The sequence below is a fragment of the Cololabis saira genome, chromosome 21 (genome assembly GCF_033807715.1).
Source record: "Cololabis saira isolate AMF1-May2022 chromosome 21, fColSai1.1, whole genome shotgun sequence".
Lineage (NCBI taxonomy): Eukaryota > Metazoa > Chordata > Actinopteri > Beloniformes > Belonidae > Cololabis > Cololabis saira.
The window spans coordinates 37,093,745-37,120,301 of record NC_084607.1 but is presented as its reverse complement, the minus strand read 5'-3'; the positions used below and the strand labels follow the sequence as shown (position 1 = coordinate 37,120,301).

Here is a 26,557-nt window from a genome sequence, read left to right as displayed (position 1 = left end):
CAAATGAATGTTTCTGATTGTGAAAAACTCAAATGGTTTCAGTTGGAGCTGAACTCTGAAGTAGTTTCAAACATGTGTTGGTGTTTGTAAACCACATGCAGCTCTTGAATCAGTAATATAGACAACACATGAAATCTGGAAACTAAGTAGAAACCTAAGGGAGGATTTTGCTTTTTATAGGTTCAAGAGACGGTTTTAGAGACAGTTTTAGAGACAGTTTGAGAGACTGTTAGGAGACGGTTTTACAGACAGTGGTAGAGACTGTTGTAGAGACATTTTAGAGACGGTGGTAAAGACATTTTAGAGATGGTTGTAGACACGTTTCAGAGACGGTTTTAGAGACATTTTCGAGACGGTTTTAGAGAAGTTTTAGAGATGGTTTTAAAGACGGTTTTAAACACGGTTTTAGAGACTGTTTTAGAGAAGTCTTCTTCTGCTTATCCGTTCCCGGGTCGCGGGGGCAGCAGCCTCAGCAGGGATGCCCAGACTTCCCTCACCCCAGACACTTCCTCCATCTCTTCCTCCAGCTCTTCCTCCAGCTCTTCCTCCACCTCTTCCTCCAGCTCTTCCTCCAGCTCTTCCTCCAGCTCTTCCGGGGGGGGAGTCCAAGGCGTTCCCAGGCCAGCCGAGAGACATAGTCTCTCCAGCGTGTCCTGGGTCTTCCCCGGGGTCTCCTCCCGGAGGGACATGCCTGGAACACCTCCCTAGGGAGGAGGGACATGCCTGGACCACCTCCCTAGGGAGGAGGGACATGCCTGGAACTCCTCCCTAGGGAGGAGGGACATGCCTGGAACACCTCCCTAGGGAGGAGGGACATGCCTGGACCACCTCCCTAGGGAGGAGGGACATGCCTGGAACTCCTCCCTAGGGAGGAGGGACATGCATGGAACACCTCCCTAGGGAGGAGGGACATGCCTGGAACTCCTCCCTAGGGAGGAGGGACATGCCTGGAACTCCTCTCTAGGGAGGAGGGACATGCCTGGAACTCCTCCCTAGGGAGGCGTCCAGGAGGATCCGGTACAGATGCCCAAGCCACCTCAGCTGCCTCCTCTCAATGTGAAGGAGCAGCGGCTCGACTCCGAGCTCCTCCCGGGTGACCGAACTCCTCACCCTATCTCTAAGGGAGCGTCCAGCCGCCCTGCGGAGGAAACTCATCTCTAAGGGAGCGTCCAGCCACCCTGCGGAGGAAACTCATCTCTAAGGGAGCGTCCAGCCACCCTACGGAGGAAACTCATCTCGGCCGCTTGTATCCGCGATCTTGTTCTTTCGGTCACTACCCAAAGTTCATGACCATAGGTGAGGGTAGGTGCGTAGATTGACCGGTAAATCGAGAGCTTCGCCTTTCGACTCAGCTCCTTCTTCACCACGACGGTCCAGTACATCGACCGCATAACTGCGGACGCTGCACCGATCCGTCTGTCAATCTCCCGCTCCATCGTTCCCTCACTCGTGAACAAGATCCCGAGATACTTGAACTCCTTCCACCTGAGGCAGGACTTCTCCACCCACCCGGAGAAGGCATGCCACCCTTTCCCGGTGGAGAACCATGGCCTCGGTCTTGGAGGTGCTGATTCTCATCCCTGCCGCGCCGCACTCGGCCGCAAACCGCCCCAGCACATGCTGGAGGTCCCGGTTTGATGAAGCCAACAGGACAACATCATCCGCAAAAAGCAGAGATGAAATCCTGTGGTTCCCAAACCGGATCCCCTCCGGCCCCTGGCTGCGCCTAGAAATCCTGTCCATAAAAATTATGAACAGGACCGGTGACAAAGGGCAGCCCTGCCGGAGTCCAACATGCACCGGGAACAAGTCTGATCTACTGCCGGCAATGTGAACCAGACTCCTGCTCCGATCATATAGAGACCGGACAGCCCTTAATAGAGGGCCCCGGACTCCATACTCACTGACCCCCCACAGAATGGCACGAGGGACACGGTCAAATGCCTAATCCAGATCCACAAAGCACATGTAGACTGGTTGGGCAAATTCCCATGAACCCTCGAGCACCCTGCGGAAGGTCTAGAGCTGGTCCAGTGTTCCACGACCGGGACGAAAACCACATTGTTCCTCTTGAATCCGAGGTTCAACTATCGGCCGTAATCTCCTCTCCAGTACCCTGGCGTAGACTTTCCCGGGAAGGCTGAGAAGTGTGATCCCCCCATAGTTGGAACACACTCTCCGGTCCCCCTTTTTAAACAGAGGGACCACCACCCCGGTTTGCCACTCCAGCGGTACTGTCCCCTTCCTCCATGCAATGTCGCAGAGGCGTGTCAACCAAGACAGCCCTACGACATCCAGAGACTTGAGGTACTCAGGGCGAATCTCATCCACCCCCGGTGCCTTGCCACTGAGATATTTTAGAGACCGTTTTAAGGATGGTTTTAAAGACAGTTGTAGAGACGTTTTAGAGGTGTTTGTAGAGACTGTTGAAGAGACATCTTAGAGTTGGTAAAGACGTTTTAGAGACGGTTGTAGAGACGTTTTAGAGACGGTTGTAGAGACGGTTAGGAGACGGTTTTACAGACAGTGGTAGAGACAGTTGTAGAGAAGGTTGTAAAGACTGTTGTAGAGACATTTTAGAGGCATTTGTAGAGACGGTTCAAGAGACATCTTAGAGTTAGTAAAGACGTTTTAGAGGCGGTTGTAGACACGTTTTAAACACGGTTTTAGAGGCGGTTGTGGAGACGGTTGTAGAAGGGTTTTAGAGACAGTTTTAAATACAGTTTTAAACACGGTTTTAGAGACGGTTGTAGAGAAGTTTTAGAGAGGGTTGTAGAGACGGTTTTAGAGACGGTTGTAGAGTTTTTTTTAGAGACGGTTTTGAGATGTTTGTAGAAGCTGTTTTAGAGACGGTTGTAGCGATGGTTGTAGAAATAAACGCCCCGTGATTACGAGGCTTCACGGTAATAAAATAATTGAAATATTGTGTTACTCAACATCAGGAAGCTGTACAGAGGAGCCAACTTTTGTATAATATTAAATAATGTATTAATGAAAAACATCCTTAAACACTGATGTACGGAAATAGGAAGAACAGTGTTGTTAACCTCTTTGATGACGTCTCCAACGTGCAGCAGTCCTTGCTGGTCTATCATGCTGCCATGGAGGATTCGGGCGATCACCAGGTCTGCACCCTCCACCTTGAATGTCACTCCCTGGAAAGGAATTCATGCAGGTCGTTGTCAGTGTCATTAAAAAATTACCACTTTCATTCTGAAGTCAGGCTAGATGTTCTCGTTCATCTATTCTGCGTATACAGTAAATACTCAGGTACCGCATGCTTGTACACTTGTTTCTTACCAGATGCTCCCCTTCCACTTTGCGTATGCCCACCATGCGGATGGCGTCGGGGGGCAGATGCAGATTGTTAGTGTGCCCTTCTTCTGGTTCATTATCCACAAAATCACATGGGCTTGGAGGGGGGCTGTCACACGCCTTGGATGCTACTGAATCATGAGTCTCCAGTAGAGACTTGAACACAAAGACATGACAAAATATCTTTATTTTCATTACATTTAAACGTCATTCAAAATCCTGATGAAGACATAATGCTGCCATGGCTCTTTAGCTGCGGTGGAATCAGGCAACAACGACAGGTTAATCCAGCAACCTTGAACTGAATAAAGCCGGGCAGACACTGTGAGATTATCGGCTCGTTTTGAGCCGATTTTCCAGTCGTGCGACTATTTTTTGGATCGGGCCGGATTTCGACCCAATCGTTGGTCGTGCCTTGTGTAGTAAACGTGGAGTAACGACGAGAGATTAACACCTCACAACGAGAGAGTAACGCCTCACGACGAGAGATTAACACCTCACGACGAGAGAGTAACGCCTCACGACGAGAGATTAACACCTCACGACGAGAGATTAACACCTCACGACGAGAGAGTAACGCCTCACGACGAGAGATTAACACCTCACGACGAGAGATTAACGCCTCACGACGAGAGATTAACACCTCACGACGAGAGATTAACACCTCACGACGAGAGATTAACACCTCACGACGAGAGATTAACACCTCACAACGAGAGATTAACACCTCACGACGAGAGATTAACACCTCACGACGAGAGATTAACACCTCACGACGAGAGATTAACACCTCACAACGAGAGAGTAACGCCTCACGACGAGAGATTAACGCCTCACGACGAGAGAGTAACGCCTCACGACGAGAGATTAACACCTCACGACGAGAGATTAACACCTCACGACGAGAGATTAACACCTCACGACGAGAGGTTAACACCTCACAACGAGAGATTAACGCCTCACGATGAGAGATTAACGCCTCACGATGAGAGATTAACGCCTCACGATGAGAGATTAACACCTCACAACGAGAGATTAACACCTCACGACGAGAGATTAACACCTCACGACGAGCTCCCGATCACAAATCGTGTGCTCGCAAGAAAATCTAACGTGTTTGAAATCCTGGTCGCTCCTTGTGAAGGATTCGCACAGTTGAAGCAGCTGCGACCCGATTGGACTCATCCTTTCACAGAGAGCATGCACAATCTCTGATGTCACGTCAAAAACTGTTATTTGTACTTTAAAGTGTTGCAAATTCACATTACGAATCATGTTTTGATAGCAGAAAAAAAGGCTGCATTTTCAATTCCTTATCCAATCACGGCGTAGTCTAATCTTTTTTAATTTATCGCCACACAGAATGGCACAAATTGCTAAAGGCTGATTTATGGTTCCGCGTTACACCAACGCACCGTACGGGGCACAACGCCGCATACCCTATGCCGTAGGCTCTGCGTTGGTGTAACGCGGAACCATAAATCAGCCTTTAGTGCGCGCTCTGTGTGCTGTTCTGAACACTTCTCTTCTCTGTTTTGCTGGGACTTCCGGTCCCTCCGCCGAGACAAAACTTTTGCGGTATGCGTTCATTGTTGTGTCTAAAAATGATGCGCAGTGCCCACCCAATCAGAAATGGTACAGATATTCTGTGATTTTATTTTATATATAAAAAAAATAAAGGATCCCCATAACCTTTGATCGGGTGGGCAGGACGCACGTTTGGGTGGGCACAGCTCACCCCTGCCCCAAAACCGGCCTCGAGTTCCAGTAACAGAAGTCCGACGTGATGATTATGATCGTATAGTGTAGGCAGACGGGTCGCATCAGAGCATCGAGACTCGTGGGCTGTGAACTTTTGAACTCAGCGATCTAGTCGTGCAGTTTGAGATGGGGCTGTCTCAAACGATTTAAAATATCGCACAGTGTATGCCCAGCTTAAGGCATTCTTGACTATAATAGTTAGTCTCAAATATAGCTTTGCGGTAGATATGCTGCTATAGGCTTATGCTGCAGGGGGGCACCGACATGATCCGCTGGGCGGTGCCTCTCACCCTTCTTCTCCTCTCCTTTTCCCTGCCTCTCTTCTCCATTACCATTTTTATTTATTATAAATATCTCATAGCTATCATTTTTGTCCATCGTTCCTGTAGTTTCTTGTGCCGGCCCCCCTTTTTTCTCTTTTGTGTATGTTTGCAGGCCGGAGCCTCGGGAGCTGCGTTCTGGCCTGTGTTCCCGGCCCTCCCCCCCATCCCCGGTCATCCCGTTGCTGCTTCCACCTGCCTACGTGGATGTCTGCTGTTGCTGCTTCTGCCTGCCTGCACCCCCCCCTCTGGTCATCCCGCTGCTGCTTCCACATGACTGTTGTGTGCTGCTGACGCCCCCCCCCCACCTCTGGTCATCCCGCTGCTGCTTCCACATGACTGTTGTGTGCTGCTGACGCCCCCCCCCCCACCTCTGGTCATCCCGCTGCTGCTTCCACCTGCCTGCTGTGTGCTGTTGACGTCCCTGACTCCCCCAGTCTGACCCTCGGCAGGAGGGTCCCCCCTTATGAGCCTGGTCCTGCTCAAGGTTTATTCCCTCCTAAAGGGGAGTTTTTTCTTGCCACTGTTTGGCTTAAGGCTTTTCTCCCACTATGGGAGTTTTTACCTGCCATTGTTTATATAATAATTGCTCGGGGGTTTATGTTTATGTTTATGTTCATGTTCTGGATCTCTGGAAAGCGTCTAGAGACAACATCTGTTGTATTAGACGCTATATAAATAAAATTGAATTGAATTGAATTGAATTGAGCTCAAATAGTTTCTGTGAGGTTCACAGTCTGTTGTCACTGCAGAAAACTGAGAGCAAAGGGTGGTTCAAACAGCCAAATTCAGAGTTGAGCCCTGTAAAGGGAGATTATCACTTTCAACATCCTTCTGTTCTGGAGACAGCTGGCCAAAGCCGTGGCTGTAAGGTTGCCGGTGCCTGCCGTGGTGGTAATCCCCCAGCGCGCTGGTGGACACCAGTTGTTAGGGATGTTGTCAAGCAGCGGATAGGTACCGCCATGCCAAGCAGAACGCAGCTGCGCTGGGTGCCAAGGCTAAACCCAGAGTGTGGGAGGAGTTTGGAGAGGCCATGGAGAATGACTTTTGGACGGACTCCAAGACATTGCGGTCCACCATCCGGCAGCTCAGGAAGGGGAAGCGGTTCACCAACAATATTGGCCACGGTTACATGTTTTTTAATTCGGAATTAATTATTCCGAATTAAATAATTCAGAATTAAACTATTTTCCTTCGAGTTTAGATGGAAATAGTAATTCCGAAATGAGGTTTACATGGAAAACACGTTTGATCAGCTTTATCCAATTCCGCTTAAAGCTGGGATATACTTGCTGTTGGTGCTTGCGTTTGCGTCCGTTCATGTCCGTTCGCGTGCACCACCAACCGCAACGTCGCTCGCGTAGCACGCGAGGAGAGCACGTCGTACCGGCGGTGAAGGATACATCAGACCAGCTGGTCTGATATCAGCTGGTATCAGACCAACTGGTATCAGACCGGGACCAGCTGGTATCAGACCGGGACCAGCTGGTATCAGACCGGGACCAGCTGGTATCAGACCGGGACCAACTGGTATCAGACCGGGACCAGCTGGTATCAGACCGGGACCAGCTGGTATCAGACCGGGACCAGCTGGTATCAGACCGGGACCAGCTGGTATCAGACCGGGACCAGCTGGTATCAGACCGGGACCAGCTGGTATCAGACCGGGACCTTTCCTGCTTCTAAATTCAGATAAAACAGAGGTTATCATTCTTGGTCCAGAGCATCTTAGGAAGGGATTAGATGGTGTTGCGATGGCTTCCAGTGCAACTGTGAGAAATCTTGGTGTTATTTTCGATCAGGATTTGTCGTTTAAACCATATGTCAATCAGGTTTGTAAAATAGCCTTTTTCCATCTCCGTAATATTGCAAAGATTAGGAAAATCCTCTCACAGAGTGATGCAGAAAAACTAGTCCATGCGTTTGTATCTTCTAGACTAGATTACTGTAATGTGTTGTTAGCAGGATGTCCAAGTAATTTGCTGAATAGGCTCCAGCTGATCCAAAATGCAGCAGCACGAGTACTGACAGGAATTAGCAGGAGAGACCACGTCTCTCCAGTGTTAGCGTCGCTCCATTGGTTACCCGTAAAATTCAGAATCCAATTTAAAATTGTATTACTTGCGTATAAAGCCCAAAACGGCTTAGCTCCGCATTATTTGCAAGACCTGATAGTGCCTTATGTTCCTGTCAGAGCTCTCCGTTCTCAGAGTGCAGGTTTACTCGTAGTTCCTAGAGTATCTAAATGTAGATTTGGAGGGCGGGCGTTCTGCTATCAGGCACCATTACTTTGGAACCAACTTCCAATCTGGGTTAAGGAGGCTGACTCCACCTCCACCTTTAAAACTAAACTTAAAACCTTTCTGTTTAGTAAAGCCTATAGTTAGTGTTTAGTAAACCTCTAGCTGGTGTTGGTAAATCTCTAGGTAGTGTAAACTTTAGTGTGTCAGAGTCGCTCCTGTAGTTTCTTGTGCTGGCCCCCCCTTCTCCTCCCTTTTCTCTCTTTTGTCCATGTTGCAGCATCCTTTGCCGGACACCGGAACCTGCAGGTGGTCGTGGGTGGCTTGTAGCTTGCATTACGGAGCACAAGTCTTTCCCTGACCCTGCACCCCAACCTGGGACTTGCTGATTGGGCCGGAGCTTCGGGAGCTGTGTGCTGGCCTGCGGTCCCCACCCCTGGTCATCCCGTTGCTGCCCCCCCCTTCTCCTCCCTTTTCTCTCTTTTGTCCTGCAGGTGGCCATGGGTGGCTTGTAGCTTGCATTACGGAGCACAAGTCTTTTCCTGACCCTGCACCCCAACCTGGGACTTGCTGATTGGGCCGGAGCTTCGGGAGCTGTGTGCTGGCCTGCGGTCCCCACCCCCGGTCATCCCGTTGCTGCTTCCACCTGCCTGCTGTGCTGTTGCCGTCCCTGACCCACCAGTCTGGCCCTCGGCAGGAGGGTCCCCCCTGATGAGCCTGGTCCTGCTCAAGGTTTCTTCCCTCCTAAAGGGGAGTTTTTCCTTGCCACTGTTTGGCTTAAGGTTTTTCTCCCACTAGGGGAGTTTTTTACCTGCCATTGTTTATGTAATATCTGCTCGGGGGTCATGTTCTGGGTATGGGTCTCTGTAAAGCGTCTAGAGACAACTCTGTTGTATTAGACGCTATATAAATAAAATTGAATTGAATTGAATTGACCAGCTGGTATCAGACCGGGACCAGCTGGTATCAGACCGGGACCAGCGTCACTCGCGGCCAGATCCAGAACTGCAGGTCACGTACGCATTCAGTGTCTTTTTGAGAACGTGCACGTCGACGCGTCAAATGAACGCAGGATACGCGTGACGTCATCGATGCGTACGCGGTCTGAACTGCAAGTATATCTCAGGCATTAAGGTCTGGGGGTTGGGAAGGTTCTGATTGGATAGGGGGCGGACCGGAAGTTAAACTAACTAAGAAAAACTAACTTAGCCGCTACAACTTTGAAAAGCTCACAATTTTGATGTTTCCTGTTTCCATGTGTTCTTTTAATGATTTCTATTTATTAAATAAATGGTCTCTGCTCTTGACCAGCGTTTACTGCTGCTGCATCTTGAAACTTTGTTTGGAAAACCAGCCCAGCGCGGAATATAAGATCATGGAGACAGACGGACGAGGGAACGAGCAGAAAGAAAGACCAGAATTAATTAAGAGGAATGAGTGAATACATGATCGCGGAATTATTCTATTCAGATTTGAAATCGGAATAAACCAGCAACTTACTTCGGAATTAAGTTTAATTCGGAATGGCCATGGTAATTTTTAATCATTTTAAATTGGATTTCATTTTAATTCTGAATTAAAGAGGAGTTAAACTTCCCACTGTGTACAGTGGGGATGGCCTAAGCAGGAGATACAGTCCTGTAGCGTGATGTGTGTGTTGGCCACCTGGAAGTGAGGCTGTGTGAGGATCCGGGTCAGCTCGGCGGCCGTGTCGGAGCGATCTGTGAACGGGTCCAGGTCTTTGAGGATCTCTTGTAGTAGCTCCACGTTGTTCTCCCTCACCGCTGACAACCGCGGCTCTCTCAGGCTCTCCTCCTGCTCCTATTGTAACACAGTTACACACAACCGCCGGTAACTGATATATTACTTTAAGCTTTTCACACATGGTCATCATGCAAGGGTGTGTGCCCCGACCTGAGGGCTCTCCATGATGCCCTTAAGGTAGATCAGGTCCAGGTCATTTGCAATGGTGGAGCTGGTGGTGCTGTCGCTCATTGCGTCCAATACCTGGAGTCCTGCAAAACACACCAATGGAGCTTTTACACTAGTACCTACTCGGCTTTACTCAACTCAGCTCGGCTCAACTCGGCCAAGTTTCTTTTCCATAACAATCCACCACCTGGATCAGAAGTAGGAGGTTGGAGCGAAGCTGCTGGGACGTATTTGATTGTGTGATCTAAACGAACACTAAAGATGTAGAACCTGGAGGAGATGATAGATGTGCTGCTGGATCTGTGGCTTGTGTTTGATATCAAGTTAAAAAATGAGAGTGAGAGAAGATTCAAGCAGCAACGCTTTTTAATTTTGTTAGTTTGTCTCTGCGCTGCTGAAAAGTCAGCTGGAGCCGTGAGCAGCTATGAAGAGACTGAGTTCCTGGTGGATCTGGTCGTTCCTTATCTCCGTCTAGATCTTTTTAATTCTCTCCTCAGCACCAGGTTTATGAACATCTGCACCTCAGAGTTGGATCATGAAACAGACTTTTGCTGCCGTTGCTGGTTGAATAAAATGAACAATAATCCGTCAGAGTCTCTTTCTCTGATTTCCTCCTCCTGACTCAGACGTCTGACTCCAACACCCCGACCAATCGGTGGCCTGTAGTGTGATGATGTCAGATACAGCCGACTCAGCCGCTTAGAACCTCGGCAGAATAGTTACAGAAAAGTCTCTACTCGGTAGTTAGACCCCTAGTGCAGGGGTCGGCAACCTGCGCCGCCCAAGTGGCTCCTGGAGCTTTTTCAAAAATGTTTTCCTTTTTTTTCTTCTTCTTTTCCTTTTTTTCTCTTTTTTTCCTTTTTTCTTCTTTTTTTTTCCTTTTTTCTTCTTTTTTCTTTATTTCTCTTTTTTTCTTCATTTCGACTTTTTTCTCGACATTTTGACTTTTGTTCATGAAATTTTGACTATTTCCTTGACGTTTTGCCTTTTTTCTCGTCATTTCAACTTTTTTCTCAAAGTGCATAATGAAAAAAAAAATCTAACCCCAGTTATAACTACCGGTAATATAGAAACATGCAGCATGTGTTGCCTTCATTCTAAGGCTGAAGACTTTTCATTTTTTGCGGCTCCAGACATATTTGTTTTTTGTGTTTTTGGTCCAATATGGCTCTTTCAACATTTTGGGTTGCCGACCCCTGACCTGGTGGAGAAGAACCAAACCGAGGCGAGTGGAGTCGGGCTGAGTAGGTGCTAGAGGAAAAGCGCCACAACACACACATTAAAGTACTGAAAAGACTGACATTCAGGTTCCTCGTTCAGTGGGACAGACATTCTATAATGGTGTTAAAAATATTACTTTTGTCGAAATCTGTTCTGTTCCTGTTGCTGCTCTCAGTGAAAAAAAAGTTTTAAATGCGTAATGGAGGTTTGACAATAAATAAACCAGAAAATAACATTGTGATATTTGCTAATGGGAATCAAATCAAATCAAATCAAATCAAATCAAATCAAACTTTATTTATATAGCACTTTTCCTACAAATAATGAAACACAAAGTGCTTAACAGAAAAAAAAGAAAAACAAGAAAAAACAAATAAACATAAAACTTATTAATGCCCCCCCCCCTCCCCGCAGACAAAAGCTCACTACAATTCACCTAAATTCCTAAATTACACACACAGACACACACGCAGACACATGGTGTAGACATGGCTAGGCACAGAGGATCCAGGTGAGGAAACGGTAACGGGGAGCCGTCCACGCCAGGAGGTCTCATAGCCCGCAGCTACAAGGGGGGGGGGCCCACAGAGACCATTCCGGCCCGGACGGATAGAGGAGTCCACACCACAGCGGTGAAGCCGTGGTGCAGAGCTCCACAACCATCCAGGCCAGAACGACCCCCAGGACGACCCCCTGCAGGCCAGAGTCACTCCCAGCATGGAGGCTCCCCATGAGGAAACACTGGAGATAAAAGCTACAAGAAAACAGGATAAAATACACTAAAGGAGTTTATAAAAAACATAAAACATACAAACATAAAATCCTAAAAGTATGTCTAGAAAGTAAGACATTAAAAACTAAAATAATAAAACAGTAAAATGTATAAAATAGACCATAAATAACAACTAAAATATTTAGATAAAACATTGAGATTAAACAAAAATAAAATACGATAAGAAAGGATAAACTAAATATAAAACAGAGCAGTAAGATTCAATAAAAATAAGGGTGAGCATAAGAAATGTAAAAGAGTTAAATGAGTCAGTTAAAAGCCTGAGAATGTTGGTCTTACCAGGTTCTGTCCTGGTGGAGGCCACAGGCATGGCTTCAGTCAGTCTGAGACACACGGAGACAGGAAAATAAATTAAATCAGTGTTTATTGTCAACAGGTGCTGAAAAGTGAAGCTGTTAAAATGAACAAGGGTTGTTTAACTCTTTAGACTCTAACCCTAACCCATCCTAACCCTAACCCTAAATGAACAAGGGTTGTTTCACTCTTTAGACCCTAACCCTAACCCATCCTAACCCTAACCCTAACCCATCCTAACCCTAACCCTAAATGAACAATGGTTGTTTCACTCATTAGACCCTAACCCATCCTAACCCTAACCCTAAATGAACAAGGGTTGTTTCACTCATTAGACCCTAACCCATCCTAACCCTAACCCTAAATGAACAAGGGTTGTTTCACTCTTTAGACCCTAACCCTAACCCATCCTAACCCTAACCCTAAATGAACAAGGGTTGTTTCACTCATTAGACTCTGACAACATTCCTGGTGACTTTACCAGAGAAATGTTCACAACACGCCAGGAAATATTCAACCAAAACATTCATCATACAAGCTTATGACGATGATTTCTCACGTTTGCTCCTCGATGATCACATTGGAAAAACTTGTCTTTATTTCTGCAGCAGAGGAATCAGATTGTGATGCTTCGTGTTTTAAATATAAGTTTATGTTGCTCACATTGTTATACTTATGAGAGAGGTGAACACGGACATCCACAATGCCAACTATAAGACTCAATACACGTGTACATTGGTCTTAATCCGTCAGTATATAATACGCGTGACAATAAAGTGGAACAAGGAGCCATTTTTCCTACACCAACTTAAGTTCTGGTGTCAGTTCTTAAAATACAAACAATAAAAAAATAGTGTAATGATGTACTAATCCTCTCGCAGAGTGATGCAGAAAAACTATTTCATGCGTTTGTATCTTCTAGACTGGATTACTGTAATGTGTTGTTAGCAGGATGTCCAAGTAATTTGCTGAATAGGCTCCAGCTGATCCAGAATGCAGCAGCACGAGTGCTGACAGGAATCAGCAGGAGAGACCACGTCTCTCCAGTGTTAGCGTCGCTCCTTTGGTTACCCGTAAAATTCAGAATCCAATTTAAAATTTTGTTACTTGCATATAAAGCCCAAAACGGCTTAGCTCCGCTTACAAGATTTGATAGTGCCTTATGTTCCTGGCAGAGCTCTCCGCTCCCAGGGTGCAGGTTTACTCGTAGTTCCTAGAGTATCTAAATGTAGATTTGGAGGGCGGGCGTTCTGCTATCAGGCACCATTACTTTGGAACCAACTTCCAATCTGGGTTAAGGAGGCTGACACCACCTCCACCTTTAAAACTAAACTTAAAACCTTTCTGTTTAGTAAAGCCTGTAGTTAGTGTTTAGTAAACCTCTAGCTGGTGTTGGTAAATCTCTAGGTAGTGTAAACTCTAGTGTGTTAGAGTCAGTAGTCATAGTTGCAGCTATAGAACAAGACTATAATAGTTAGTCTCAAATATAGCTTCGCGGTAGATATGCTGCTATAGGCTTATGCTGCAGGGGGGACCGACATGATCCGCTGGGCGGTGCCTCTCACCCTTCTTCTCCTCTCCTCTTCCCTGCCTCTCTTCTCCATTACCATTTTTATTTATTATAAATATCTCATAGCTATCATTTTTGTCCATCGTTCCAGTAGTTTCTTGTGCCGGCCCCCCTTTTTTCTCTTTTGTGCATGTTTGCAGGCTGGAGCCTCGGGAGCTGCGTTCTGGCCTGTGTTCCCGCCCCCCCCCCCATCCCCGGTCAGCCCGTTGCTGCTTCCACCTGCCTGCACCCCCCCCACCCCCCTTCCTCTGGTCATCCCGCTGCTGCTTCCACATGACTGTTGTGTGCTGCTGACAAACCCTTACCAACATAATAAACCCACAACTCTTCACGGAACACAAAGCAAAGGAAAATGTTACCCACAATGCAATGCGGTCAACACAACTACAGCGCGTTGCTCTGTTTTCTTTTACAGTTTAAATTGGAAGAATTATTTTATAAAATAAATTATTTTTCCAGCGCATTATTTGAATCATAAATTATTTAATTAAATTATTTTTTCCAGGCCTCAACTTCTGACAGGAATGTCTCCACCTCACGGCCGATGTTTTTTTTTTATTTGTTTTACTTGTTTTTGCAAGTTCCCTCTGAGCGGTTTTTAGTGGATAATTATCCTCATCACCATATTCAAATTGATCTACTCGACGGAGGAAACAGGGCGGAGTGTTGTGCTCCCCCATATCCGCAAAATTCCACGTATATTGCGAGGTTCAAAGAAACCTGCGTGGATTTGGTCGTACGCACAGTTTTGAACATCAGAATTTCTTTTGCGTATGCAAGAATTCCAGGCACAGATTCCCGTTGAAATCCACGCACTCTCTGTACACGAGGCCCCTGATGTCTGGCTGGGGTTTCCCAGGCAACCTTATGTTTGTGTGCAATACGAGCTGAGACGCCTTGTTGGGTCTTATAATCAGTAGGCTGTAGACTACGTGGATGGATTTAAGCAGCAACAACAGAGCTAATTGAACGTGAGTGTGATGCCTTTTCTCCATCCAGATCTAAATGATCCCACTACAAACTAAGAGCAAAAGTTCTCCTTCACTTAGGGAGGTGCTAATTACTAACGTTCAGTTACATAAGTCTCAGCTGTAAAACTGCAGAGGCCTGGCAGCGCGTGCAGGACCGTGTGGAGAGTGTGTGCATTTGGGAATGATCTTATGTATACTCCTCCTTTTCCCACCAGTCAGACGGCAGAACTGACAGACACACAGCGGGAGGTGACGTCAACCAGGCAGGGACTTGGACATGGACTTGAAGATTCATTAAGAAAGAACAAGAAAGAGGTTGGAGGAGAGAGAGAAGTAAAGAAGGACGAGAAGGAGCTCAATAGGAACTAAGGTGGGCCATGGATGTAACAAACCTGCTCCTCACCATGACAACACAAACACTGACAACCGTCCTTTCAGGGAAAAAAGGAAGGTAGCAAAAGAGCCACATGTTCCATTATTTCCTTTAACACTGACTGCGTTTCCATGCATCAATAACCCTATTAAAACCCGAATATTGGCAATAACCGGATTTTGCACGGCCATGTAAACACTAGGGGTGTAACGATACACTAATCTCACGATACGATACGATACACGATATTGAGGTGACGATAACGATACGATACGATATTATAGCAGTATTTTTTTAACAACCTTGAATGAGGAACATATGACTGGAAAAAATGGTCTTTTATTTTAAAGACACAAAATACAAAACAATGCTGTGCGTTTGCCCTATTGTTACAGTTTGTAATGCTTTATAACTGTTTAAGTTTTAAAGAGAAAGCCAGGCCAACCATTTTCCACAAACTGAACTAAAAGTAAATGTCAGGTTTGCATTATGATCTTCAGTTTCATACAAGTACAAATATTTAGACACAAACTGAATAGTTTCTCTCATGTATGATTTTACTTTTTTCTTTTCCAGAAATGTAACAACTAAAATTAAATAAATAAATAAAAGTAAATAAATACAATTTTACATCATAAAAAAGATTGATTCATGCTCACCTTATAAGTGTAAGAGATTTATTTTTGTTAAGGTTATTTTGGTAATTCAGGGTTGATTATTTTATAAATATATTCTTTATATTCTGATGTAAATCAGGGACTATAATGACACTAGTCAGTTTATCTGTAGTGATTAGTCTGTTTTAGATTGGGCGGAGTGATACGCCACAGTACGGCACTAGGTGCTGTGTTGATGTTCTAAAATCCTACACTGTTGAGGGACATTAAAGTACTCTGGAACTCAGCAGAAGTTTCCCCGTGTTTATCCTACTCACCACCCCAAAAAGGTTTAATTTAATAAGGTAAGGCTTAACTCTACACCAGCCTTACATCAGTAAAAGTTCAGAGCTCAAAACCCTGCAAGAGTCCCGTGATCGGGACCAAAACGGAACTAGTTTCTTCTGAGCGGAGGAAGATTTTGGTCCGAGGGTCGAGTCGCAGTCGTTACTAGTCAACACAATAGATTAATATTAATAACCCAATATCACGATAGTTTGTCACCTCCATGACACGTATCGTGATGTTTTTGTATCGCGAAATTTCGTGGCACGATATATTGTTACACCCCTAGTGAACACCAATAACCCCTTTGAATAACCCCAATTTGCTCATATTCGGGTTTTTAAAAACCCGAATATCGGGTTTTTAAAAACCCGAATATCCAAACGGAATATCCCCATCAAACGGAACAGGAATTTGTTTTCTGCTCATGCTCTGTTCACAAGGAATCCTGGTCTTTTGAGTCCAGGAAGTTCTTATAAACACGGAGAAACCAAGACCAGGAGGAGACTAATCACTTCATAAATGTAATGAAGGATATGAACATTTCTGCATTTGTAGACGGTAGAAAGTACCGGGATAGAAGATTTACAAGAAGGTGAGAGAAAAGTTGAAGCAGCATTTGTTTTGAATTTGGATACAGGAAGAAGAAGGGGAAATGACAGTAATTGCGTCATCACGTTCTCCGTGCGTCGCTGGTTTGATCCAGATATCCAGAATGATTCATTATCATTATCAACGGAATATTCCCAATGTTTCAGTAACCGGAATATTAGCAATAACCAGAATTTTGACTGCATGTAAACGTAGTCAATCTATCTATCTACTGTATGTTTGCTGCTTGACAAGCTTCTGTTAAAGCTCTAGCTGCCATGGAAACATGCCCTCCTACAGTTTTACACAGACACATCACTGCCTGTTGCCAGAGTCTGCGTTACATAACACTCCAGGCAAAAGGGAGGTAGGCTGGAAGAGAAATTATATCCCAAAGATGAAAGCAATAAAAATATATGATCAAACCTAGAATTTGTAAATGATACATTTGTAACGACCCATCTGTTACATAAATGTGATGCAAGCACATTTCAGCACAATTGATTAGAAGCATGATAAGATTGTGTGTACAAGTTTCTCTGAAACATTCCAACATCTGAACCTGACCCCAGCTTCATCTTCCTCATTTACAATCATAAATACGACTGCATGAATCCCAAACACACAAATACAGTGAACACTTTAAAAATGTGTCTCATCTCTCATTCATTCACACGAAGAGCCGTACTGTTGTTACATCATCAGAATGTTTTGTTTTAATAAGAACAATTATACCAAAATAACATGAAGACAACAAAAAAGAAACAGAATGACACATATTGTCTGATCTTTTCCGCCATGTTGAGTGATTAAATTTGATAAGAGATGTCTAAGCCGTTCACAAGCATCTCTTTAAAATGATCAACACCTCAGTCGGTCAAATAGGTTCAAGAATAGAACAGTCAAAGAAATTAAATACAGGACTCGCTCAGAAAATCTGAATATTGTGATTTTCTGTAATGCAATTACAAAAACAAAAATGTCATACATTCTGGATTCATTACAAATCAAGTCAAATATTGCAAGCCTTTTATTATTTTAATATTACTGATCATGGCTTACAGCTTAAGAAAACTCAAATATCCTATCTCAAAAAATTTGAATTTTCTGGGAATCTTAATCTTAAACTGTAAGCCATAATCAGCAATATTAAAATAATAAAAAGCTTGCAATATTTCAGTTGATTTGTAATGAATCCAGAATGTATGACATTTTTGTTTTTGTAATTGCATTACAGAAAATAAAGAACTTTATCACAATATTCTAATTTTCTGAGACAGTCCTGTATTTGTAATAAAACCACTGGTAAAAAACACAATCACACACACACACACACACACACACACACACACACACACACACACACACACACACACACGTATGCTGCAGCTAACACAGAAATGAGCACCCAAGGCAGATTTCCCTTCAGCACGATAAAGTAGATCCTCTTAAAACCATTTGCTGCCCATCTTGCATCTCTTCCTGGCCTCATATTTAGTAGTATACTTTACTGGTCCCCTCATATATTCATATACGATTCAGATTCATCAGATTCATGTCTCTCTCCTCGCCGCTTTTACAATTTCCCTAATGATGCTCTCACCCGCTCCCACCCTCGGTCCGTTGACTGATTCATTTATTTTGTCTCATCCTTCTGCTTTCTCTTGCTCAGACTCCCCCCCCCCCCCCTCCTTATTTGCTTTCTCTTGACATTTTCCCCTTTATTGTTCCGTTATTTATGCATCCCCCAACCTCGTCTCCTGCCCCTCCTCCCTTCATCTCCCACCGCCTTCCATCTGCCGACCTGCGCGGATAAAGATACGGATGTTTGCTCCCTCACGCAGACTGAGGCGTTGATGCTGCTCTCAGTTCACACGGAACTGCTGACAAATATTCTGTGTGACCCAATGCTAAAATATAAATTAAATGCGTTTTCTCTCCCACTTTATTGTCATATTTACACATTTAAAGAGCTGCATCTAACTCCACCGCATACTGGGATGTATTAATTTGATTTGATGATTTTATTTCGAACATGCATGATAAAAAAAAGCGTACAAAAAAGTGAAAAAACAGAATACTATATATATATATATATATATATATATATATATATATATATATATATATATATATATATATATATATATATATATATATATATATATATATATATATATATATGTGTGTGTGTGTGTGTACTGCATATACATGTCAAGTCCTACCCCTGAATCTTACATACATTCTTACATATAACAAGACAAGTTTCAATAACTGTTCAATACAGTGATATAATATTACATTATATATATATATATAAATATAGTCAAAATCAAACAAATCAAGGCAAACAAAAGAAAACAAAACAAACGCCCATCATTTAGTTGTTACTATGTATGTATGTAATAATAGAAGTAATTATAATGCATAGTATTACATTATCATTACTTTACTATAATACTACAATATAATAGAGAACAATAGACAGCAATGGTATAACAATATACTTGATTAACTATATAAGAGTAGATATGCTGTATGGTTCATATATTTACCTCCAATTATATACATAGAAATGACTATAAATCTATATAATCCAGTAATGCAGAGTAAACTACACCATAAACATTATTGTCGGGCCCTTGGGGAGGCGATTATTGTTTGAATGGACACAGAGCGCTTTTAAAAAAATATATTTCACAGATTATTTTCTTAATCGAATATTTTCAAATGATAACTTTGTATTTTCAGTTTGTTTAAATCATTCTTATCATTAACCAGCGCGTATCCTCCTCCTAACACAGGTGTACACTGGGGGAAGAACCTCTGCCAAATAGATGCCCATACAGGACTGTCTCAGAAAATTACAATATTGTGATAAAGTTCTTTATTCTATTTTAAGATTAAAATTCCCAGAATATTCAATTTTTTTTAGATATGATATTTGAGTTTTCTTAAACTGTAAACCATGATCAGCAATATTAAAATAATAAAAGGCTTGCAATATTTCAGTTGATTTGTAATGAATCCAGAATGTATGACATTTTTGTTTTTGTAATTGCATTAGGCTACAGTAAATCACAATATTCTAATTTTCTGAGACAGTCCTGTATATTTGTATCACAACAAAGCAAGACATTCCCCCGCACATACCGGCTCATCTAAGGAAGAAAAACAACCAAAACAAACCAAACAACAATAAACCATCCTTTTTGTCTGCGGTGTGACTGCGCGCACTGGCGTTTACAGCAGAACACACGCACCTTTAAAACCCAGTTCTATTACAATAACCAAGCCAGAGATGATGATGTGAGAGGAAACAAAAGAAAATAAGATAAAGCCTCACCGCTCGCTGCTCGGGACCGTGTCGTCTGTGTCGGACACAAAGCCATTCACTCACCAGACCTGAACCAGACCTGAACAACACACTCATCAGTCTGCGCTGCTCGTGCGTTCTGTTGTCGTCTCGCTCGCGGCCGTTAGGAACTACAAAGATGGCGGCGGTCGTTATGAACTACAAAGATGGCGGCGGGGAGCAGAAAAAACTACAACTAAACTCTCATTTCAAAATAAAAACACTTGGAAATACAAAGTGTTGGGAATGCGGTTGGAGTCAGACCCAGATGTACCCAGTACTGGAGTTGAGGGGGGGATGAGGGGGGATGACATCCCCCCCTGAAATAAAAACGGTCCAAATCATCCCCCCCTGAAATAAAAATGGTCCAAATCATCCCCCCCTGAAATAAAAACGGTCCAAATCATCCCCCTGTAAAACTGCCATCCCCCCTTTCCATCCCTTATGTCATTTCATCAATGAATGTGGTTTTACTGCTATTTCAACATTTAGAGTCATCACCAGAAAAATAACTCCAGAAAAATAACTTATTTGACAATTTTCACCTGTTTCAAGTAAATTTTCACTTGAAATAAGTAGAAAAATCTGCCAGTGGGACAATATTTATCTTCTTATTACAAGCAAAAAAATCTTGTTCCACTGGCAGATTTTTCTACTTATTTTAAGTGAAAATCTACTTGAAACTGGTGAAAATTGTTGTTTTTTCCAGTGATGAGTCTTGTTTTAAGTGTAATGAGATTTTTTTACTAAAATGAGACATAACTAGAAATAAGACAAATATTCTTGTTAAGATTGTGAGTTTTTGCAGTGATCCATGTTACTTATCCTGTGAAGGACAGAGTCATATTGATAAGTTCAGAAAAGTGTTTTTTATTGTTGTGTTTTGATGTATTTGATGTAAGCCCAGTGGATATTTAAAGCTTACAGAAGGCTGCATTTAACTGCTGCTATGTCATTCCTGCAGTATTTCTGCAGGTGTTTTGGTCACTGCTATTATTTGTAATATATTATATTATTTGTAATCAGCACAAATTATCTGTCCCCATATGATAAAATCCACCATCCCCCCTGATTTATTTTTACAACTCAAGTACTGGATGTAGGAGAGCACTAGCAGGAGGTAGGAGTTCCAAAAAGCAGTGATTTATTTAATCAAACAAAAAGTGCTGTTTAGCAGGATGGCAAAAACCCAGAACATGAATCAGAATCAGCTTTATTGGCCAAGTTTGAACATTGCCCGACAAGGAATTTGACTCTGGTTATTTCACTCACTGTACCAAGATTAAAAAATAGTTACAGTAAATAAACAGATGTGGCACATTAACATATATACAATTAAAAAACTGAAAGGTGCAGCAGTATGAGGTAAACATGGTAATGACGCCTCTTAATAACATATATACAATTTTTAAAAAGTGAAAGGTGCAGCAGAATGAGGTAGATATTATTATTGGAAGGTGCATTTTTACAGCATATGATTGTGTTATATTACTGTTATTATTGTTTTTATTATTATTGCACAGTGATTGATTTCTCTGAGACTCTATGAGTGATGAGGTTCATCAGAGCAACAGCTTGGGGTTAGAAACTGTCCCTGTGTCTGGAGGTTTTGGTGTACAGAGCTCTGCAGCGCCGTCCAGAGGAGGAGTTCAAACTGACTGTGTCCTGGGTGTGAGGGGTCTGCAGAGATGCTACCTGCCCGTTTCCTGGTCCTGGTCCTGGACCGGTACAGGTCCTGGATAGATGGGAGGTTAGTCCCAGTTATCCTCTCCCAGAACTAATTGTCCGTAGCAGTCTGTGCCTGTCTAGTTTGGTGGCCAATCCGAACCAGACAGTGATGGAAGAGTAGTGTTCGTTGTTGCGGTGAGGTACGTGAACGGAGTAACTGGAGTGAGGAGTGAACAGTTTTTTGTTTGTTTGGCCTTGGTTACAGCCCACAGTAACCTGTGTAATTATTCAATAAATAACCCTAAGCTGGGAACGTCTCGGTGAGTTTGTACTAGACGTTACACTGGTGTCAGAAGTAAAGCTATCAAGACGTCGCCTCTGTGTCGACACGTTTTAGCCGCAAACAATCGGAAACTTGGAGATAATGCTGCCAACGGTCCGTTCGAAAATGAAACAGGATGAGAAGGCTGACGAGTTGGATCAGTATGCCACCGCTGGAGCTTGGGCAGTGGTGTAAAGTAACGAAGTACAAGTACTTTGTTATTTTACTTAAGTAAGATTTTTGAGAATTTGTACTTTTATTGATACTTTCATTTTTCTGTACTTTTACTTTTACTTAGTTACATTTTCAAGGAAAAAATCGTACTTTTAATCCGCTATAGCTATTTAAAATTGGACACGTCGTTACTCGCTACAAATTAAAGTCTTACATTAAATGAAAATGTAGGCTATTGCCGTGAGAACAGCACAGCGGGGGCTGATTTATGGTTCCGCGTTACACCGGCGCAGAGCTACGGCGTAGGGTACGCGGCGACGCACACCCTACGCCGTAGCCTACGGCGTAGGGTGTGCGTCGATTTAACGCGGAACCATAAGGCGGACGGGAAGGAAGGGGGGCGAGTGAATTGCCCGTGATTGCCCGGCGGCGGCTCCGTGACGAGAGACCTGGGGCGGACGGGGAGACCCGGCCTCCCCGAGAAGGAGACGCATCTCCCGGGGGAGTTGCGCTGCAGAGGCGGGCCGGAAAGGCCGGAGGAACCACCGTTGCGTCGAGGACCGATGAAGACTGAAGCCTGAATTATCGGTCCGCGTTAAATCGACGCAGAGCCTACGCCGTAAGGTACGTACCCTACGCCGTAAGGTACGTACCCTACGCCGTAGGCTCTGCGTTGGTGTAACGCGGTACCATAAATCAGCCTTGAGCGGCAGCCGACGCTCAAGCCGACAAAATTAAAATGGGGTAATGGAAACAAACGCTAAAGGGGTCAGAATAATATAACCATTATTTAGAGTTGTAAGCAAATTCTTGGATTCTTCATTTCTTTGCAATCCTTTTGAAAATAATTTTGTACTTTGAATTTTGTACTTTGTACTTTGTACTTTGTACTTTGTACTTTTGTACTTAAGTACATTTTACACCATGTACTTTCGGTACTTTATTATATTTAATTTGAGGTGCTTTTATACTTTTACTTAAGTAATTTTCTTAATGGGTACTTTTTACTTTTACTTAAGTAATTTTCAAGCAGAAAATTTGTACTTTTACTTAAGTACAATATTTTTGTACTTTTTCCACCTCTGGGCTTGGGGAGTGCCCGAGGACAGAGAGGGGGTTAGAAAAATGACTGCTTCAATGGCTGCTGAGGCAGGCTTTTACCGGACAAGTCGTCCTGATGAGGGACAGGACACGCACAGGGGTGCAGTGCCCCCAATGAAGACCCCCAGGTACGATGGCAAGGCCGATTGGGAGGCTTTTCATGCCCAGTTTCGAACTGCTAGCTCGAAGAGGTCCACTGAAGTAAAAGCCCTCCAACTAGCGATGTGCCTGACCGGTGATGCACTGTCAAGTCTGCTGCTTCTAAAGCCTGAATTATGGTTCTGCGTTACTCCCCTGCAGATCCCCCGGGACCTGAGTATGCCAGAAAACTTCAGGGCTGCTTGGAGCCCGCCAATAAGTTTGCCAGGGACCAGCTGCGGAGCGCAGAGACGAAGCAAAAAAGGAACTATGACGTGCGGGTCAAGGCTCGGCATTTCCTAGCTGGCGAGTTGGTCTGGGTGTTCAGCCCACAGAGGAAAAAAGGCAGGTGCCCAAAGCTAGACAGCGACTGGTTGGGACCTTGCAGAATCCTGGAGAGACTGCGTGAAGTATTGAAGAATGTGTTGAAGTGTTGAAGAATGCACAACACCGGAACCTGCAGCGTGGGAGTGAGAGGGGCAGGGTAACGGCCCGGTCAGGCGGGGGAGAGATTTGTCCATCAAGACACCTCTCCCTGACCCTGCCCCTTCTCAACCTTTCCCCAACCCTGAACCTAACCTGGGGCTTGCTGATTGGGCCGGAGCTTCGGGAGCTGCGTGCTGGCCTGCGGTCCCCACCCCCGGTCATCCCGTTGCTGCTTCCACCTGCCTGCGGTCCCCACTCCCGGTCATCCTGTTGCTGCTTCCACCTGCCTGCTGTGTGCTGGTGACGTCCCCGACCCCCCAGTCTGGCCCTCGGCAGGAGGGTCCCCCCTTATGAGCCTGGTCCTGCTCAAGGTTTCTTCCCTCCTAAAGGGGAGTTTTTCCTTGCCACTGTTTGGCTTAAGGCTTTTCTCCCACTAAGGGAGTTTTTACCTGCCATTGTTTATGTAATAACTGCTCGGGGGTTTATGTTCATGTTCTGGGTCTCTGGAAAGCGTCTGGAGACAACTTTTGTTGTATTAGACGCTATATAAATAAAATTGAATTTGAATTTTGAATTTGAAGTCGTTTATAGGGTCCAGCTGCCATCTAGAGGAAAGAAAGTTGACATTCACTGGGATAGGCTGGCACCCTACCGGGGAGAGGCTGCCTCGTCAGAGCCGGGCTCTGGGGCCGGTGCAGCCCCAACCGTGGTGCTGAACCCATCGCAGGGTCCCGTTGCGGACTTGAGTGCCCCGTCCACCCCGGCCAAAAAAGGAACTGTTGCCCCTCAGGCCTGTGCCTGCTTCAGACACTGGCCTGTCTCCCACTTCCCCTTCCCCAGGTCGGGGGCGGACCCGTAGAAACCGCAGACCCCCTGGACACTTGAGACTTTGTTTGTTCCCTTGGGGACTTTGAAAGGGGGGCGGGGGGGGGGGGGGGGGGTGGGGGGGTAGTGTAACGTACTGTTAATGTTGAATGTTAAACTGTTCTGTTCTGTCCAGTTAACGGGTGAATGGGGGCTGTTCATTGTAGCGGTGAGGGACATGAACGGAGGAGTAACTTGCGTTGGTTACGCCCCACAGTAACCTGTGTAATTATTTAATAAATAACCCTAAGCTGGGAACGTCTTGGTGAGTTTGTACGAGACGTTACAATACATTCTCATTTCCGGGTACTAAGCTATTGTGCAGGCGTCAGGCCAGCGCCCCCTCGGTCTATTCCTGTGAAGTCTCTCCTGTTGGATTTTTATGCGTCATGTTAATCCTCCCATTTAAAAATTTTTAAAACATAAAAATCAAGTAAAAAGAAAAAACTATCTTTCATGCAGCTGGGCAGGAATGGTGCGATGGGTGACACAAAAGTAGCTACAAGCAGAGCAGCAGCACCGATATGTGGCCTGGTTTTAGTATTGCATCTTAACTGAGTTGTATTTTTATTGTGTTAATCTGATGGAGAGAATCATCTTCAGAATGTTCTGTGAACAGTCATCATCTCAGGTTTATGTGTGTTAAACATTTCTACAGCCTCAGCTGACCAAAGGGCTGTACAGGCAATACAAACATCTGCTCTCATAACGATAAGATAAGATAAGATAAGATAAGATAAGATAAGATAAGATAAGACAAGATAAGATAATCCTTTATTTCTCCCTCAATGGGGAAACTCACTTTGTTCAGCAGCAGTACACTTAACACACACATGCAGGGGAGGGGTAAAAAAGTAAAAAGTAAAACATATATATATAATTACGAAAATATACACAGTATATACAGCACATTGCAATGGAAATAAAAGCAGTGCGAAAGAAAAAAGAGCAGTGCAAAAAAAGCAGGTTGAATGTGTGTGAGGTAGACAGACAGATATTGCATGGAAAAAAAACAACTTGTTTTGAGCCATATAACTCAAGCATCTGGATGGCTCTTATGTGGAAGGGTATGTTGCTCCAGAGATTAGACCCCACTGCTGCAAACAAACTGCCGCTCTTCAAAAACACAATTTTGCATGCCTGAAGATTGTAACAGAGCATCTTGGAAATCCAGGAAACTATTGGGATCATGCTTTGTGGAGTGATGAAGGTTACTACTATGTATGGCCCAGAAAGGGTACAGTTTACCCACATGGAAACTTCCTCCCAACAGTAGTTTATTCCAGGAGCATAATGATTGGGGCTGGTTTCGCAACATTAAGGCATGGAGCTGCTGTCACAGGTTAATTTGAGGGGGGCGGTCCACCAGCTGTTCACCAGGTATGAACTCCAAAGGTTCACTTACTTTTTCTTCCAGCGCTCTGAAGGCACAGAGAAAATCATCACGTTGTAATTATTTGTGAGTTTTACCACGGTCTGTGTGAATACTTTATTCTAATTGGCTGGCAGTTGTAGGTTATAAGTGGTAACCTACACCTAGAAAACAAGTTCGGTCAAATTGCCTGATAAATTTAAAATCATTGCGCTGGATCAACTGCCAAGTGGTAACCATGGCAACAGAGATTCAAAGAAGAAGAGCCGGCTACCGCAGGACGGACACATGAGGGATGTTAAGTGTTGTCACTAGATGGCGCCCTTACTCTATATGTTACGGTACCCTGTTGTATTGTTGTACAAGGTTTACGGTACGCTCAGGGTGTGACGTCATTACGTTCTCACGGAGAGCGCCAGTTTATTCCTGATGGAAGAGGTTTATGCGGCATGACTGAATAAATATGCCAGCAGACTAAAAGCTGATAAAACGAGTCACTCTGCTTATTCTCCGGAACGCATAGCTGTGCATCAAAGCTCATATGCTTGACAAGAGATTTTGTAGTTTCTTCTAATTTGGTGAATTTAACAATTTTGATGACTGGGATGCAGAAAAGGAGAGAAAAGAAAATAGCCGAGCAGAGCTGAATGGTCTAGAATATCTCCCGTTACCAAGGAAACTGAGTTATGGCTTGTTAAAAAACTTTGTAACTTACCAGGTTCCAACAGCTGCAGACGAGAGATTAAATAGTTGCTCAGCCGCTCAGCTGTGGCTTGTTATAAAACTAATGATTTACACTGAAAACACATTAAAGC

General features: G+C 44.2%; 1 protein-coding gene across 1 annotated transcript in view; it reads right to left on the bottom strand.

Annotated features, from left to right (window-relative positions):
• The window catches only part of mpp2a (MAGUK p55 scaffold protein 2a), a 31,032-nt gene extending 11,252 nt beyond the window's left edge, over positions 1–19,780 (bottom strand). The window contains exons 1-6 of the mRNA XM_061712016.1: positions 19,669–19,780; positions 11,862–11,905; positions 9,551–9,651; positions 9,302–9,457; positions 3,301–3,471; positions 3,048–3,155 (exon numbers count right to left, since the gene is read on the bottom strand). Of these exons, the coding sequence (XP_061568000.1) occupies positions 3,048–3,155; positions 3,301–3,471; positions 9,302–9,457; positions 9,551–9,651; positions 11,862–11,892 (567 nt within the window). The 5' untranslated portion in view covers positions 11,893–11,905; positions 19,669–19,780. The remainder of the gene's footprint in view (positions 1–3,047; positions 3,156–3,300; positions 3,472–9,301; positions 9,458–9,550; positions 9,652–11,861; positions 11,906–19,668) is intronic.
• Between the last annotated feature and the right edge of the window lie 6,777 nt (positions 19,781–26,557).